The 18,744-nt window shown below is 57.1% G+C and overlaps 1 protein-coding gene across 2 annotated transcripts in view; it reads right to left on the bottom strand.

Annotated features, from left to right (window-relative positions):
- DSCAML1 (DS cell adhesion molecule like 1) overlaps positions 1-12,204 on the bottom strand; it is a 75,654-nt gene extending 63,450 nt beyond the window's left edge. For both annotated transcript variants that reach the window (XM_027737038.2, XM_039386509.1), the window contains exons 1-3: positions 12,090-12,204; positions 3,529-3,846; positions 949-1,095 (exon numbers count right to left, since the gene is read on the bottom strand). In XM_027737038.2, coding sequence (XP_027592839.1) covers positions 949-1,095; positions 3,529-3,846; positions 12,090-12,132 — 508 coding nt within the window. In that variant the 5' untranslated portion in view covers positions 12,133-12,204. The remainder of the gene's footprint in view (positions 1-948; positions 1,096-3,528; positions 3,847-12,089) is intronic.
- Between the last annotated feature and the right edge of the window lie 6,540 nt (positions 12,205-18,744).

Genomic DNA, 18,744 nt, shown 5'->3' with positions numbered 1-18,744 from the left:
CCCGGAGGAGCATCAGGACTTGCTGACCTGTGAGCAAATATCAAGCACAGAGCACTCACTTTGGGCCAAATCCTTTAATTGTCTCTGGATGCCCCGGGGACAGCAGTATTGATTGCTTTACTACGGGCTCACGCAGGCTGTGCCGGGCAGCCAGCGCTGCCATCAATAGCGGCTCCGCCGAGGAGCCAAGAGGTCACCCCGGTACACGGGGATGTGGGACAGCCCCACGCTGTGCCAGCACCTGCCCACAGCCCACTCAACACCTGTGCCAGGCCAGGCAGGAGCACCTGCCAAAAAGTCAAAGGAATTACCCAGAGGCCAAACACCCGGAACTGCAAAGTCCCTGCGTAAGACGGGCGATGCTGTCCCTCCCACAGCCCCTTTCCCACGGATGGAGGTCGGTTCTGAGCAGGACACGTCCTGGACTACAAGGCAGGAACATGGAACAGGGAGGCCAAGCAGCTTCCAGCATGGGAAGAGGCACAAAACGCCATTTTTACCAAGTTTCTTTCCCTCTGACTGAATCAGTTGTGAAAAGTCACAAGAGCAGCTGGAATACTGACATGTGCATCATCCTGACAACATGAACACCAGCCCTGGCTGCAGGAGCCAGGACACGGACAGCAAGGCAGGTGCTTTTCCTGTTATCCAAGCCCTGGTGCCAGGTACCCAAAGCGCCAGGCAGAGACCAGGACAGGGCACATGTGCTGCCACACTGACACTGAGCCACACTTACACCCGACCACGGCACCCGGGAGACCCCAGACATGACACATCTGCTCACACCAGCAGTGTTGCCCAGTCTGGAGCTGCAAGATCACCAATAGAAGCCTCTGCTCGGGCAGCACAGGCACAGACAAGGAGCCAAAACCAGACCCTCCACAACAGCGACTGTCACACATGGCAAAGCAGGTCAGATTTCCAAGAGAACAGGTGCTCCTCTCTTACCTGGGATGATAGAAACGGTGTCTTTCTCCCAGGATATAACACTAACGTATTCCTGCACTGAAGAGGGGATGAGGCACTTGAAAACAGCCACGTTTCCACGCATCGACCTTTGGTCCTCCACCCGAACGGTGTACGGTTCCCTGAAAACTGTGGAGAAAAGCAGATGGTTGGTAGCACGACAGTGCTGGAGGAAAACACACTTCCTTTTGCTTTAATCCCACGTTTCCCAAACAAACCAACCCACCCAGCTACACACTGCTTCCATCCCAAACACCTTCCCGGGAAGGGAGCGGCCCTCTGTCGGGGAATGCAGTGCTGTGCTCAGCATGCAGGGGGGCTCCTGGCCTGGGTCCTGCTGCTGGGACCCTGCCACGGGCCCCAGCACCACCTGAACTTGCCAGATTCAGTGTGGGGACCAAGGGCATTTTGTAGCTCTAACATTCCTTTCACCTCTGGATGCCGAAAATGCGGCTGTGAGGCACCTGGAGAGACACAGAGCCTGGCACCCTCCAAAATCCACCAGGGGAATATTGAGGGCAGCAGATGACAATTTTCCAAGCCGTGCCACATGTCCCCACCATGTGCCCTACTCCTCAGGGAGAGGCACATCCCTTCGAGAGCTCCACGCTGCTCCCTGGACCAGCAAGAAGGAACTCCCCAGTGCCACAGCATTCCAGGAGCACTCACTGGGTGACATGGAGCCACCTCAGCCTCTTCAGCAAGACACAAAGATGTCACCAGCCTCAGTAACACAGGCACACACCATACACTCCTGAAGTTTAAGTACAAAATGCAGCTGAGGGCAGGTGCCTCCCTACTGGGGCAATAATTGTGCCCTTTAAGACATGGGTACGATTGTTATCACGAGAAATATATGTTCACTTCATCATCTAACAACACTCCCTGGTCAGAACAGAAGCAGCCCAACAAAACTCCTCAGCAGCCCCCAAAGGAAGGTGTTTTCCCTCAGTGGGAAGCTCCTGCTGGCATCACATCCCACACCTCACACAGACAAGGCAGCAGCGAGAGGGTGACAGTATTTCCATCTTGATTTCCCAGGTTTTCAGGGCACCCTGCCCAGAGATGAGGGTCTGTGCCATGAGGGCACAGGGAGAAGCCAGCACAGAAAGGGACTGCAGAGCCAAAGCAGATTAACCAGCAAAAGCTTCCTTAATCACCTGGAGCAGAGGTTTATTCACAGGCTTTAAAGGCCAGCAGGGACCATGAGGAGCATCCTGCATGCTCCCTGCCACCACAACAACCCCAGCTCGGGGCAGACCCTGGGTATGGCCCCCCCACATTTGCCTCTGCATCCCTGACCTGTGCCAGCCCCCACAGACAGGGCTCTGACCTTTTCCTGCCACCAGGAATAACCCACATGAGGGTAACACCTGTCCACAACCACCACGCTGAAAACTTTCCCCTGGCTGCAGAGATTTGCTCCACGTGCTCAACAACAGCTTTCCCAAGGCTTCCAGAGATTTTCCCCCTCATATTTTCAATTTCAACTGCATTTTATTGAATTGCTGGCTTTCTACACCTGTAATTGGCTTTATGTGCTGAACCGCCATTACAAAGCACTGGAGAGTGACAGGGATGTGGGATGGCCAGGAGGGAGCAGGAGCAGGGGAATGTTTCACAGCCATTTCGGATGCCATAAAGCCAGAGCAGCTCGAGCCAGCTGGAGCCTTCCTGATGGCCCTCAGAGCCCCCACTGCACATCCACGTCTCCTGCTAATGGAGAGGGAGGCTGAGCTCCTGCTGACAGCACGGGTGCACTCAGCCCTGGATTAAGAGGTAGGAGAGCCAGGAGTGCCCCTCTGTGATCCCATGGCAGCCCTCAGCACGTGGGACCCCAGCAGAGCAACCTGGTGGTGCCCGGCACAAGGAGGGTTTGCTACACCCCATCTGCTCCATCCCTCCTCCACTGAGCTGTGGTTTATAGGTAACCTGATGGTGCTGGTAAATAATTCACTCTGCAGAAGGGGGTTAATACCAATTTACTCTGCAGTACAAGGTATTAAAATAAAAAACCCTGTAGTCACTTCTGTCACGTTCCCTCTGCTAGCCCCACTTTTAATAGGTTACATAATGAAGCCATTCCTGGACTATTAGCCCTCCTCAGCCTGGTCAATAATTTACTCTAATGGCTTTTGGAATCAGCTCTTTGCCATATTCCTCCTTTCTTAATAAGTCTTGGCAAGCTGGGGCTGGATGCTGCAGTGGGAACAGGGCTGTGGGACACTGAGGGGGTCTTCCAGCATGGACAGATGTGGTCCAGCTCCTCCCACAGCTGTGAAAGGCCTCTGTACGTGGTTGGGTGAGACAGTTCACAGGGAAAGGACCTCTCCTGCCACCAGGCTGCAGCCACACCACGTTCTCCAGGCACTCACTGGAGACCCCCAAGCTGCACATTCCACCCAGTACCCTCCGTGCAGCATCAATCGCTCCCATTGCAACAGCCCAACACAGCAGCCCTGTGGGCGAGCTGGCCCATCAACCCATGACAGCAGGCCATGGAGAAGACCAGAGGAAAACCAGCCCCTCACCCAAACCCCAGTGCCCACAGGGAGCCCCCACCTGCTTTAACACGGATATTTGGGCTCCTGATTTTGCCAGCCGAGTTCTCCGCGGTGCAGAAGTAGTCGTTGTCGTGGATAAAGCTATTGAAGGCTGATGGCGAGAAGGGGTAGAGCTGCAAAGTCCCATTGGCATGGACATGCCTGATGTGGGGCACATCGTAGATGTCGTCGCCTGTGGCCAGGTACCACCGAAGGACGGCGCTGGGTGACCCCGCGGCCGGGCAGGGGATCACCACCCCCACTGTGCTGGAGAAGGTGACCTGCTGGAGGGAGTCGTTCACAAAGTAGAGGCTGGTTCCAACATCTTCAGCGTGTGCTGTGGAGAAAGCAGAGGCCGCAGGGGCGGGGGGTCACTGCAGGGATCACCAATCCTGCTGGCACAGAGACCCCACGCGCGGCAGAGCGGGGCAGCACAGCAGCATCAGGGCACGGCTGGAAGCACAAAGGCCACCTTCACAGGCCAGCGCTCCTGCTGCCAGCACGGATCAGGGATCACGGGCACCTCAGCAGGACAACCAAGGGCTGTGCAAGCGAGGACAGGTACCCAGGGCATCCCCCCAGGGCTTCCCACATGGTCCGACTGTCTGAGCACCCACAGCCCCGAGGATGCCCCTGTGCAACAACAACACGCCAAGCACAACAACCAACATCGTTTCTCCTGCAAACCCCAACATTCCCCAGCCTGGAGCATCCCTGTGCCACATCAGACCCCCAGCTCAGCCCATCAGCAGTGCCCACACATCCACTGCACACCATCCCCATGCAGGGCAGAGATCTCTCCTGCTGCCCTACCACTGCTTCCAAACCAGGAGAGCGGCAGGAAAAGTGGGATCAGAGCTGCTCCCCTCTCCCAGAGCCAGAGAGAGGGAAACCCTCCCTGCCCTCAGTCTGAGCTTCTCCCAGGCATCCCTGCACCATCCAAAGGAGGACTGAGGTGGGTTCAGCGGCACAGTCCAGGCAGAGCTTGCAGCCACCTGAATGCCTGGGAGCAGCTCTCCAGAGCACTGGAGAACAGCGCTTCCCTCCTTGGAAAGCAGGGAAGGAACCTCTGCACCCAACTCCTCCGGTCCCTCCTTCCCTCTCTCCAGGACCACGAGCTCCCCCTTCTCAACCAGAGCCAGCAAAATTGGCTATAAATAAGGATGAGGAGGCCCCCAGTCACTCAGATCCGCTTTCTTTTTTTAGCTGCACTCTTTCCAAGTGGGCGGAAGGACAGGGATGTGGAAGGGCCCTCGGCGGGTGTATTAATAGCTGCGGCTGAGCGCGCGCTCGCGGGGCCGCAGAGCCAATAAGCAGATCACTACCGTGCCGTGGTTCACAACGAGTCACGGGGGACCCTCCCTGACCTCGATTCCTTAACTTGGGGAGGAGGGGACGGGAGCAGGGGGGAGAAGGAAAAGCCTCCTCCACACGGAGAGCCTCGCCTCAGCTCCGAAGGCGACCGCTCGCCCGAGGAACTGCTGGTTGAGTGGCCACAGCCACTCCATCTCCACACCAAGCCTCCTCCGGTATCCCCTGCCTCGGTGCCATGCCACCAACCTGCTCCTCACCATCCTCATCCAGGTCAGGATGGGACACTCCCAAAACACCTCACTCCTTCCCAGAGCAGAGTCCTCTCCATCCTTCTCCCAGCTGGATGTACAACCTCGTGCCTCCTTCAGCACCCACAAAACCAGAGGCACCTTGTTCTAGCTCTCCATGTGCGCTGCAAAGAATCATCCCCTACAATGCCAAGGTTTCCCCCTGAGCCTCCTCAGAGCCCTCCTGTCCCACGGCAGGGCACTGCCCAGCAGAGCCACCACAGATGGGATTAGTGAGGTCCAGCACTGCCACCACATGAGACAAAGGATTTGTAGGTCACCAAATCATCTCCGTGTCTCCACACACACCAGTTCCCTGTGTCCACGCACAGGTAGAAGGAGACAAAGCCATTTATTTTTCCCTCCCTTGCTGACAAGTGCCAGAGACCAATGGACGGAGGAGCAAAGCTCCAGCCCAGCCTTTGCAGAGCCACGGGGCCACCGCTCGGCCCTGCAGATGTCATTTTGTGACATCTCCAGGCTGGTTTGTCGTCATGAATCAGCATTTCCCTTCATCAGAGCAGCGCGGTGCTTCTCCCAAATACATGAAAGAGAAAAAAACCCGCACGTTTTGCAGGCAGAGGAAGGGAAACAAAGCCCTCATGAGCAGCAGAGAGCTATTTGTGGCAGAGCCTGTCGCCCGAGCTGAGCAGAAGATGGCTGGAGTCAGGGCACAGCAAAAGCCACCCTTCGCCCTGGCTTGGGACCAGGGACATCCTGCTGAGCCCTGTGCTCCATCCAGCATCTCCCCCCAGACCCCAGAGCACGGCTGGAGAAGGCTCCTCGACCACCCAGAGCCTGTCAGGGACACATCTTCATCCCTGGCAGCACCAGGAGGGTTTGGAGATGGACGGGCGAGGGGCTGGGGTGAGGAGTGGAAAAATACCTCATAAACAGGGAAATTCAGATTACCCGTAAAGCTTTTTCAGGTCAAAGGGGGAAAGGGATTTTTAATAGAAAATGGAGGTTATGGGATTGGCAATAGTTATGTGACAGACGCATAGAGTTAAATCCATATAATCTCCTTTACCATTTAGCATTGAGCAGCATCCTAATTCCATGTTTCATAAAACTGTCTCCAAATCACCGAGGGAGATTAAAAATTTAGAAATAGCACAGCAATATTTTTAAACCAGAAATCACTGCTCACATCTGGTCAGATGTGCTGACCCTAACCTACATATCGAGGGCATTAAGTCACATGAACCTGAAAAGAGGAGGCTGGAGGAGCTGAAATGGAACAGTTTCTGCTGGGAATGCAGCGAGACTGGTGCCAGCACTGGAGCCCAGCCTGGCTCTAGCTGGGAGCTGCACCAAGCCCAGTGCACAGCTGGACACTCAGGCTGGCTCTGAGAGGCAGGTGTTTTGAGTTATCAGAGCTCAATCTTCTTAAATTGTGGTAAATTACAACCTAGAGGTATTGAAATATTAATATCTCTATCCGAGCTGGGAGAAGCAAGTCATTTTGCTATCATCCCCTTGGAATATTTACTAGTCTTGATGTCTGGATTTCCCAAACTCCAGCACCTCCAGCGACACAGCAAAGCACCAGGCTGTACTGAAAGCACCTGCTTGCTCTGAAGAGGGACCAGAGACTGTCCCCAGGATCTGTCACCACATCACCCATCTCGGGAAGAAGCAGCTGAGATGCAGGTCCTGCACGAGGAGCACAGCAATGCCATCACCCCCCAGGCGAACAGCCAGCAGCACAACCCCTCCTCCCCTCCAAACCCCACAGGGGAGAGCCCATCCTTTTCTAAGAAGCGGATTTAGGACCTGTCTCAGACAAGGACCAGCTTCGTGCCAGCCAGAGCTGTTTCTCCTGAGATAAGAAGCTTTTTCTGCCCGCGACGCACGTACATCACCTGTGCTAACAAGCTGCTTGCTCAGGACCACACAGCCAGTCCTGTGCCCACCCAAACCCAGCAAGTTCCTCAAAGCTGAGCAAGGTCCTTTGCACACCAGCAACTGTGTGGAAACCTGACAGAGCTGGGAAAAGGCTGAACAAGTTGTGTTTCAAGGGGGTTCTTGTGATCCTCTGGGCAGACGCTGGACTAGAATTCACATTACCCCGCTGGCAGCACCTTTCTCAAGACCTCCTTCTTGGTCCTGGTGGCCTGACTACCTGGGTGCCCACCCCAGCCCTCCTTCCAAGGCCAGTGTGATGCTGCCAAGGCTCCCCCACAGCAAAAAACCCACCCGTGGGACAGCAAAGGGACTGGAGGGACCACCAGGGCTTCCCCAGCCCCCAGCTGTGCCGGGCTGCAGGGATGCTGTGGAGAGCAGCAGGCTAATGGCCACCGAGCAGCTCATTTATTATCCTCATTAAGGGTGTTTGACACCTGCCCTGTTCAAGGAGAAAGTGAACCGAAGCTTGGCACGCATGGGGGTGGGAATTACAGGTAGGTGGCAAGCCCTGATCGTTCCTCTGTACTAAAGAGAGGAAGGTAATTCCATCACACACCGCCTGCACATTCCCCGTGCTGGAGAAGTCTTCAGCCTTTCTGGAATGAGCTCCCTCCAAGCCCTCACCTCCAGGACACTTTTAACAGCCTTTGTGCTAATGAAGGGAGTGACCTTGGAGCTGATGGAGCAGAAGTGGCATCTCCAAGCATCACAGAAGGGATGAGGAGGGAAGCAGCTGAGGCAAGGGGAGTAACACGAGGCTGGTCCCTTCCAAGGAGGAGCACAGAGGTGCCTCTGCAGGCAGGGGTGCAGCACATCCACCCAAGGTGCCACCCCACCACAGTGGCTTTCCAGCCCAAAGGGTTAAAGCCATGACTCTATGCTGTGCCCCTCAGGGACCAGTCTCAGGGGAGTGGAAATCCTGTCAGGAACTGCCAAGCACGGCCTGGGGTGTTCAGCTGGTGCCCAGCACAGCAGCACCGATGGCAGGTACCTGCCACAGCTCCTTCCCTGCCCCAGCACTGTATTTTGGTTGCCATGGGAGTCCCACCCTGGTGGCACAAGCCCTTCAGCTCAAACACCACAGTCCTTCCCAACTCAACAATGCAAACAGGGAGCAAAGGAGAACCTTCCCCTGGTCCTCTTCGGGTAAGGGCACTGCTCAAACATGCTCTGAGCGCCTGCTCCTTAATGCATCTGCATGGAAATTAAGGCCTGAACCACCTCCAGCTATTACGACAGCAGCCGGGCTGAGGCTGTAACCCTTGCCTGGGAAAAAAAGCTCTCCCCGCTGCTTTCCTGGTCCCTGAACCTCTCATGGCAGCCTGCTGGAGGTACCAGTCTCACCATGCCATCCACACAGGGGCTGACCCAGAGCTGGACATCCTGAATCCCCCAGCTCTGGGGGGTGAGGAACAAGCCCAGAGACCACAGGCAGTCCCTCCCCTTCCACAACCCACATCCACATCCTGGCCATGCTGCACACAAAGCCTGAGGAGCTGCAGCTGAGTCCCAAGGGGACATCTGGTGACATTACCAAGCCAGGGTGACAGCACTGTCTCCCCAGGGAGGCCAAACGAGCAAAGGGATGCACCAGAGGTCACGCACGGCTGATGTTGGGCTTCCTCCACAACTGCCAGTCCACGTTTCCACACCACAACCCACACGCTGGCTTTACAAGGTGGAGACCAGCATTTCCACCATGCAGCCGACGGGTAGGACAAACAAGGGGAAGGCATCAACGGAGTGAGCTCTGCAACCTCCTCACCTCCTCCCTGTCCCCTCCAAGTCGTGCTTGCTCCCCTCTCATGGTGAGGAGTCGCCGCAGCCCTTCCCAAGCACAGCAGCTGGGGAAGGCAGCACGCAGGAGCATGAGCCTGGAAATGGAATTCCTAAATGTTTGGTACAGCTCTGCTGGCAGATGATGGCGGCAACATGCAGATTGTGTGCGGTGGGGGATGTTTCTCCAGGATCTACAAGCAGGGAAAGGGTAACTCACAAAATCATGATTATGTAAAAGCGCAGAGCTGGCTATAATCGAGATTTCAAAGACAAGAAACACTCTGCACCCAGAGCTGCCACTGCACATCCTCCCAGAACAGCAGCATCGCAACGACTGCAACGACCGAGCGCCTTCCTCCTTCGTGCCTGCCATGGAAGTCGCACCTATTAACGTGCTGCTTATTTGGGTGTGAGATGGCTCCATGTCATCCGAGGCGCAGCCCGCGCTGCCATGTCAGAATTCCTGCCACAAAGACAGGCTTCCAGCTTCATTCTTGCCCTCGGCTCACCAGCTGCTCCAAAGGAGGACAGAGCGCTGCCCGTCCATCCCTCCAGCTCAGGATCACGAGGGCAGAGACCCCAGCACCCCAACACCAAGGCACCCAGTGCCACGGTCACCCCAAGACGTGCCTACAGCTCCCAGGCAGCGCCCGGCTCTGGGAAGGGCTGGCCCACGGCACATCCCTGGCACTCGCCCCTTGTGCGAGGCACAGCCCGTTCCTCCAGAGAACAAACACCCAGGGACACCAGGGTTGCCTGTATCCACTTCCCACCCAAAGGCAGGAGCAGCCCAGAGCCCGTGCCAGGCGCAGGTAAGGGCTCCGGGCGAGTCGCCACGGTGGCTCCTGGTGCTGGGAGAATTTTGGCAGGATAAACAAGCGCCGGGCACGGCGAGGAGTTGAGCACTGCAGGCTTCTCCTCCGTGCATTTAATGAGGTTTCCATGTTTCATTTCAGAGACAAACGAGCGCTGTGCCACACTGGGGGGCCGAGATGGGGGAGATTAGAAAGCGCGAGCTTGCACCGTTCGCTGCGCCCAACACGGGAACGTCATGTAAATATAATGCCAATATAAATCAGGCAGCAGAGCCATCCAGCAACATCACGCAGGGAGACGCTTCCCCAGCTCCAAGCCTCTCATTTTGACCAGTGTGTTCTTCATCACGCCACTCGCCTCCCCTCTGCCTGGCTGCTCTCCCTCACGCTGCCAGACCATCTTGCTGCTCAACTCCCTGCTTGCCAACCACCTATTTCTGTTTGTTTTTTAAGTGGGGGGAGAAATAAGCAGCTACAGCCCATCGAGGGATTTCTAAACTTCAGGGGTCCCTTGGATCGAATGTTTATCTGCTTTCGGTTTCTACTTGAGCTCTTGTTCTACAGCAGGAGCACGTTAAAAGGATGTGCTTCGATGCCCAGAAATATTAAGTATCTGAAAGGTTTATCATGCATTAAGCAATTCATTTTTTTTATCCTATTATTCTAATGAAACTTCCATTGTATTGCTGTCCTCTCTTTGGAACCGCTTCATGTTAACACTTTGCATCACCAGGACTGTTCAACACTGAAGATCTCTCTTTTTTTTTTTTTTTTAAGAAATAAAATGTAAAATGAGGCCACGAGGAGTTGTGCTAATGGAGGCTTTTAATTTGCTCTTCTCCGAAGAGATAGCTCTGTGGGAAGATATCCCTTTTCCAAGAAGCTGGGGCTGAAAAGATGCAAAAAGCAATAAGCCAGTGCAGCTCTTTATTATTTTGACTATTGGGGGTCGAAGGAAATCATAGCATCCTCGACGGTTATTTGTTTTCAGGTTTGTTTTTTCCTTTCAGCTCCGTAAAAAATGCAAATGTAAGCAAAGCAGACGCTGGCACGTTCAGCTCAGCAGATCCGAAACACAATAGCGATTTTGGGTAAAGCTCCCAAAAGCAGCTTTACCCCAGTTCGAATAAAGCAGCTATTCCATAATTAATAATTGATGGAATAATTGATCAACACCACACAACTGGACAGGGCGCCCTATTAAGCCTCCGTAAATATTTTTCATTGGATTAACGTTCAGCTAAAAGGGTAATGTAATGGGCAGCAAGAGAGGTCTCATGCAAGGAAGCAGCTCCATCCCCTTTCTTTCACTTTCCTCATTTACTAAAATTTCCCCCTCGCTGTTCTCAAATGTCAGAGAAGATAATTAGGGCAAATGTCATTTTGCATCCTCCGAGCAGACAATTTTCCAAGAGGTGGGCGCTTCCAGCACTGCATCTGCAGGTCGGGTCATGGGCAAAGAGGTAATTTATTACAGAAACATAATTAAAAATTCCCCCAGATCCGGAAACGGGCAATTCCTTTATGTAACATGGATCGATTGTTGTAACAAACGCAGTGGGATTTAACTGCCCGTGCTACGCGCAGCTCCTGCCTCTCTTTAATTGCATCTATGGCAGAGACTCGGTTGGAGTATCACCTCGCTGGATGTGGGCAGCATTCACTTAATGCCCAACTTTAAATTAATCTGTAATCTTTCTGTGTGTGTCTCCTTGACACGCTTGTTTCACGATTCTCCCCCCCTTCCCTCCATATATATATGATTTATCTATAACCTGATTGATGTCAAGCCTCTGGGTTACACTTCACACAGCATTCCTAGAGGGAAGGATGCGAATTTTAAGGCATCGCTTGGATATCGCCTGCTGACGGGATCAGACTGAGTAGTGCCGGGAGCGGGGACGCGGAGCGCTCGGTCCCGGCGCGGCCCCGCCGGAGGATGCTGCGCCCGTCGGTGCCGTGTCCCGGCTCCAGGAGCCCCGAGGAGCCGCTCCGGGATGCGCCGGCACCGACCGGCCCCGCTCCGCGCACCGAGCCCCGCGTTCCGCTGCACCGTCCGGGGCGAGCGCTCCGGGGGAGCGCACCGGGAAACCCGGGGGGCTACGGGGAGGGCGCACCGGGAGCCCCGGAAAGCACACCGAGAGCCCCGGGACCCCGGGGAGGTTGCACCGAGAGCCCAGGAAGGCGCACCAAGAGCCCTAGGGACCCCGGGGAGGGCGCTCCGAGAGCACAGGAGAGCTCACCGAGACCTCCGGGACCTCGAGGAGGGCGCTCTGAGAGCCCAGGAAGGCGCACCAAGAGCACGAGGAGGGCGCCCCGAGAGCCCCGGGACCCCCGGGAGCGCGCACCGAGAGCCCCAGGACCCGAGAAACGAAGCACCGAGAGCCCCGGGGACCCCAGGGAGGACGCAGCCCGTGTCGCCCGCCCGCTCCCGCTCCCGGGGACCCCCGTCGCCCTCCGCCCTGGTCCGCACGTACCTTTCGGCAAAGAGTACAGCAGGAGAAAAGTTACCAGCCACATGCCATACAGAGCAGCTCTGGCCCCGGGCTGCGGCGCAATTGCGGAGGTGCGGTGCCCCGGCGTGCCGCGCTCCTGCCGCCGCTGCCAGCCCGGCTGAGGTGCCCAGCGCCGCTCCCGCTCCGCCCCGCTCCGCTCCCGCCCGTGGGCCGGGCTCCCGCCCGCGCCCGCCCCCCCCGCTCCGCGCAGGGCTGGGGGCGGCCGCCGCCCCCGTGGGGGGAGACCCTTCCTCCTCCTCTTCCTCCTCCTCGGCGCTCACAGACTCCCCTGTCCCCCACCAGCCGCCTCCAAGCTGCGCTCGCCCCCCGGGCGACCAGCCCCGGCCTCGCTCGGTGCGGCCCCGGGGGGCTGGAGCTCGTGCTCCCCTGTCCCTGCAAAGCGGCACCGCGGCGCCTTTCCCCGGCTGAGCCGTGTCCTGCCCGGGTGCGGCAGCACCCCCAGGACTCGCAGCTGGCAGTTCTCCTGCTCCCAGAGCCTCCCGCGCACCTTCCGGCATCCCGGGGACAGAAACCGCAGGATGGTTCGGGTTGGAAGGGACCTTACAGACCATCTGTAACCCGTTCGACCACCCTGCCGTGGGCAGAGACACCTTGCACTAGACCGGGTTGCTCCAAGCCCTGTCCAACCTGGCCTTGAACATTTCCAGGGATGGGGAGTCAGGGTTTTAGCAGCCTGTGCTGCTCCAGTGACATGGGACACAAGCAAGACAGGGCCCAGCAGATTCATTACACATTCATCCCTCCAGCCAGCAAATAACGAACAAATACCAGCTAATGCTTTACTTTGGGGTGTATTTATCCAAGGCTTAGCTCAAGCCGAGGCTTGTACTCCCCAAGACTTAGCCGCACCAAAGCCAATTTGTCTGGACCGTTAGAGCATTCAGAATGTCTTTTCTTGAAGCGATTATAGCAGGTTTTCTTTGCTTTCCAAAACAGCCTTTCCAAGCCCAATTTGTTGCAAAATAAACAGAAAGAAAGATTAAAGCATTCAGATTTCAAACAAAACAACCAGTAGGAAAAACATTACATTCGGATTTTTTAAAAAGCGCTGTTTAGATTTAATTGAAAACCCAACTATCGTCACGGAAATTGAGAAAACAACAGCCCCTTGGCCATTTTCAGCCCTCACAGAATCGCTGTAAGCCTTCCCACCTAGGAGTCCCCTGAAGAGCCAGGGAGCTCACCAAGGGGGTACCTGCACACTGTAGGTAAGCGAGAGGAGGAGGAGACACGGCCAAAGGACACAGAGAAGCTGCCAGAGCTCAGGGTCCTACAGACTCACCCTGTGTCCCACCCCCCGTGCTCCAAGCCACCCACAGCACTGTCATTTTAGGGATGAGCCACTGTCACCTCACCCCTGCCCAGACCTCAGTGCCAACAGCAGAGCTGGGAGGAAACACTGTGCCTGTGCTGTGCAGGCCTGACAGACCACAGCCTTCCCTCCTTCCTCCTCCTCCTCCTCTCCAAGGATGTGCTTCCTCTTCCTCGGTGCTGCCGGGCTCAGTAGCGCCGTCACCACCCCCTCCCTCAGCCCGTTCCCAGGCCACCTCAGCAGCTCTGTCACGGTGCGTGGGTGTCCCCGGCACACAGCCCTCCCACACGGGCACGTGCTGCTCCCCAGCCCCTCGCTGCCGGCTCACTCGCACCCCTGGCCGTGCCACCGGCACCCCGGGAGGCAATGAAGCAGCAGCTGATGCACACCCGGTGCCCACGCATCCCTCTAGGAACCGAGGTGCGTTTCAATCGCCACCTACACCACCGTACAGATGTTCGCTGATACTTCGCGGGGAAATTGGTATGCAGGCCCATGCCCAGGCAACGAGCAAACCCCGGGCTCTGGGGAGCCCCAGCCACATGCCAGGCATCTGCCCCCTTCCCTCCCCGGCAGCTTCTGCAGGATGGCAGCACAGCCCAGCCTGCTAACAGAGAGCTGCCAGCCGCAGAACCTGCTACAGCACTTTGGCAACCAGCACGCAGTGCGTCGGACTCAGGTGTGATTTGTACCCTCCCACACTCGGGAGTGAATGAAACGGGGCAGCGTGGGCTGGCAGGGCACTCGCTGGCACAGCACCCACGGGGCCCCACAGATCCCTGTGCGAGGCATGTGAGCAGGGGGAGTGAGTGCTGCTCACCGCTTCATTTTTAGCTCCCTTGGCTGCTCAGCATCTCCTGTGGGTTCCCTCACCATCCCTCGCTCAGAAAATCAGCCTCTGCCAAACGTGCTGACCTCCCCCTGCCAAGGGCTCCCTCCTCCAGGACAGGAGCTGCTGGCAAGGTGGAGAGCATCACCAGAGGAGACAAAACTTAAGGCTGGCAGGGCGGGTGCTCAGCCTGGGTCTCCATGGAGACCTGTGCCACCTGAGCCACCTGTGCCGTTCATTCCGACCCCTTTGCTCCCGCACGGATCGCTCAGCCCAGGCCCTTTGCCAGCCCGCTGAGCCTGGCACACGTGCCGGGCTGGCAGCCGTGGGCAGGCAGCCAGAGCTCCCAGAGCTCCTGCCAGCCCACACCTGGGGCTCAGCTCCTGCCCAGCAGCCACTGTTTGGGGACATCAGCCTTCCCACAGCTCCGTGTTTGGGTACGCACAGGAAGCTTTTTGTGCGGCGCCTTCTGCGCGAGCGCTCAGCCCGGAAAGCTGGTGTCCTGCTAACATCCACACCATGATCATGTGTTTCACACGGTGTGACGAGGCAGGGCTGGAAATCTCCATGGTAATTACTGGGGCAGCGCTGACCTGTGCCTTGGCAGCACAGGCAGCTTGCAGGAAGCCAGGCCAGCACTGACACGCGGGTAAAAGCCCGTCTCACACTCCCTGTAGCCACTGACCTGCTAACAGGCAATGAGCAGCTTGCCAAAGGCAGCAGCCAGCCCAGCTGCACTGCTAAAAGGTGCAGCTCATACTAAGGAATTATTTCCCTGGCCCAAACTCCACACAAGACACAGGAGAAATTATAGCAACACATGCCCACACACAGCTCTGAGCCCCCAACAGGCTTCACCACAAAGCACATACAGCAGGGTCTCGCCTCTCCTGACAGCACAGGGCAGCCCACTGCCCCTCTCAAACAGCCACCCCGCTTCAGCCTCCCCCTCCCTGGCATTTATTCTGCTTCTAGGCAGCATTTATACTTAGCTCCAGACTCCCCCTGAGCTTCGGGGATTACAGCAGTGCCCTATGCTCGCAGACCCCATTAGCCAGTCAGGTCCTTTACCCTAAGGATAGTTCATCCACTGATGTGCAAAAAACCCACCCTCTGTACAGCAACGCAGAGGGGCACTGGGAAAAACAGCCAAGAGGAAGGTCCCGACTGCACCCCCACGGTTCTGGGGTCAGCCCCAGCCCCGGGCTGTGCCCTGTGCAGGGCAGAGGTGCTGCAGAGGGACACACACAGCACTGGGGGAGCTTCCCTCACCCCATCCTCCCTCCCGCCCGGACACACCTCACCTCCCGGCGCCCCCAGCCCCGTGCCCTGAGCCGCCCTCGCAGACAAATCCCCGGAGGAAGCAGTCATTAAAACAACAGGGCTACTTATCGGCGCGAGCCGATTTCCACAAAGCACTTCCCACGCATCGCCAACTTACCCTCGCGGCACCTCTCCGGCGAGCAGAGCCAGCCTGCCGTGACCCCTCCCGGGCACCCTGACCCACGGAGACACTGCCAGCCCAGTCCCACCAGTAACATGGCGGAGGAGGCTGTGGGGCTAATTGCAGGATGGGTTTCAGCTGGGCTAATCATTGGGCACACCTGGGTGGGAAAGGGCTGGGCATGCCTGGCTGTGATTCTCTGTCATACCTGCCCTGGACCTCCGTCCCTCCTCCCTCACCCCAAGGCTGGCCCTGTGTGGGTGCTGAGGAGGGAAGGTCCCCCACCTTGTCTGTGCCTCAGTTTCCCCCAGTGGCAGAGGGGATAGAGCGGCTGCTTCGTGGGGTAGTGGGAGAATAAACACCCCAGAGGTGGCAAGGGTCTTGTGTGCCAATAAAGGACAGGCAAACCCTGGACAAGCAGCTGCCAGCAGGTCAACGTACCCAAAAATGAGATCCTCCTTGAGCCCTTTGTGTCTTGTACAACAGGAAGGGCTGTGTGTCCAAAAGCGAAACACAGCCTGGTATAGAGGGCAGATCGTGCCAGGAAAAGGGGAACGGTTTAAACTATAAGAGGGGAGATTCGGACTTGATATCAAGAGGGAATTCTTCCCTGTGAGGATGGTGAGGCAGCTGTGGCTGCCCCATCCCTTCAAGGCCAGGCTTCATGGAGCTCTGAGCAGCTTGGTCTAGTGGGAGATGTCCCTGCCCGTGGCAGGGGCGTGGAACGAGATGGTCTGTAAGGTCCCTTCCAACCCAAACCAGCCTGTGGTTCTGTTGTCTGCGAAGAGCTCCGGGTGCCCCGTTCCTGGAGCCGGGGTCCGTGCCGGGCAGCCAGGATGCTCCGCTGCCCAGGGAAAAGCCGCTTTCCCGGCAAGAAGCTGGGATTTGGTTCCCTCTAGTGTCATCGCGCTCCGTTGCGGAGCGGGGACTGGGGCAGCGGGGCTTCGCCGAGGGGAGCCCCGTGCAGGGGGATGAGCGGGGTCCCTGTCCTCGCCGGCTCCACAGTTTCTGTCCTCGCACAGTTTCAGTGAACTCCAGGGGCTAAATAGGCTGCCCAGGGCAGTGATGGAGACACCACCAACCCTGGAGGGATTTCAAACAGGGATTTAAAAGACAGATGTGTACAGATGTGATCCCCAGGGACACGGTTTAGTGGTGGCCTTGGCAGCGTTAGTTAATGGAGCTCAATGATCTTAGAGGTCTTTTCCGACCTAAATGTTTCTGTGATTCCAAGGCACGGTCCTGAGACTCACAGACTGGGCTCATGGGGACTCTCCTTTGCTTCCAGCTACATCCCACTGTGAATCCCACTGGCAAGAGCCAGTCCATCCATCCCTGGGCTGCATCCCCACAGCATTGCCGCTACGGGGCTGCTCAGCTCTGGGTCCCCTGGCCACCTTTGTGTGAGCAGTTATTCCCTAATAACCACTGCTTTGGGGCAGTGGGAAATGAAGGCTGAAATGTCGTTTGCTTGGGCTGGAGGATAATTTGGGCCTGTGGAGCGCTGCTGTTTTGGCAGAGGAGCTGCTGGTGATGGATGCGCTGCCTTTTCGGGAGCAGAACAAAGGGAGGACGAGGCGCGTGCCTGGCTCCCCGCCAGCCCGGCCCATCTCTCCCCTCTCAAGTGTTCCTCTTTGGCTCCCTCAGTCACCATTTGCTGCTCTCCTCTTTAGACTAATGAGGAGACATTTTGCATTCACGTTTCCTCACGGGCCAAATGTGCCCCTGGCATCGTGGAGCAGCGCTGGCAGGCTCCTGCCTGGCTGCTGCTCCTCTGCTTCCTGCCCCGCTGCCTCATCTCCTTCCATTCAGTCGTGGATGAAGAACAACAACAGGCCAATCCCAGCTGGCCAGGACCCCTCTCCCTCATACCTGTCCATCCACAGCCCGGCAAAGCAAACAGGGAATAGCCAGTGCCAAGGGGAAGCTGTTTGGCTCTGGAAGTCTTCCCAGAGGAAAAGGGCGCTCTGGTTGTCCACCGTATTATTTACTCAATCCCCTTTGTGCCACAGAAAAGATTTACTTTGAGAAGATTAATGGCTCAAGGGACTGTGACAGAAATCCTCTGAGATTGCCTGGTTCAGGGGAGAAGGCAAACGCCTCCTGGCTGAGGCTGCAGCTCCCTGGGGATCCGTGGGCTCAAGGAAAGGGCTGAGGGACTGGGGCTTGTCCTGTGGGACACCCTCCAATGGGGACAACGACTCACCTGACCCAAGCCCTGGGGAAGGCAGGACTCTCTCACTGGGGCAGTGGCAGGAGGAAGGAGACATGGTGGCCTTTTCCTGTGGTCCTCCCATCTTCCCTCTCCCAAAGCTCCTGGGCTCAACATCCAAAGCAAAGGACTGTGGAGGCACGGAGAGCAGGGGCACAGGGAGGCCACATTTACTGTGCATCATGTAATTTGCTTGTGCTTTTCCTGTGTTCCTGGTCCCCAGACTCCTGGAGGAGCAGGGAGCTGGGCTGCTCACAGCTCAGCTGTTACAAGAGCCTTGCCCTCCAAATGGAACACCCAGGGCAAGTATTCCTATGCTAGAGCATGTCCTGCCCTGCCACTGCCACCCCCTGTGAGTGTCCCCAGTCCCTGCCAGGGGTGTGAGGGGCCGGGCAGGTACACGTGGGTGTCCACAAGCCGTGCAGAGTAATGCTATTAATGCCATCTGGTGCCGAGACAGAGATCCCGCACGGGCAGCCAGACACGGCTTTTCTCTCCCCGTAATCCCCGGCCCCCGAGCCACGGGGGCTCCGTCTGTGGGGCTCCACGGGGGGTGAAGGGCATGGCTGTGCCCTGGCACCGGGGAACAGGGGTGTGAGACTCTGCTGAGGGCGGGTCTTTTCACACCCCACTGCCTTCCTGCCTGCTGGGAGCTTTGGCTGCTGCTTTTGGGGGACACAACCCCACTGCGCTCAGCAAGGACTGGGGGTCAGAGCAGGGAGCGGGCAGGGCAGTTCTGCTGTGACCAAACCTTTCTGTGCTGTCAAACAGGCACTTTTCGTAGAGTCACAGAATCAGTCAGGTTGGAAAACACCTCTA

Source organism: Pipra filicauda, unplaced genomic scaffold (genome assembly GCF_003945595.2).
Source record: "Pipra filicauda isolate LSUMZ 115617 unplaced genomic scaffold, ASM394559v2 scaffold488_size445888_pilon, whole genome shotgun sequence".
NCBI classification, from domain to species: domain Eukaryota; kingdom Metazoa; phylum Chordata; class Aves; order Passeriformes; family Pipridae; genus Pipra; species Pipra filicauda.
The sequence above is the reverse complement of the archived record's forward strand: the minus strand, read 5'-3'. Positions and strand labels throughout refer to the sequence as shown.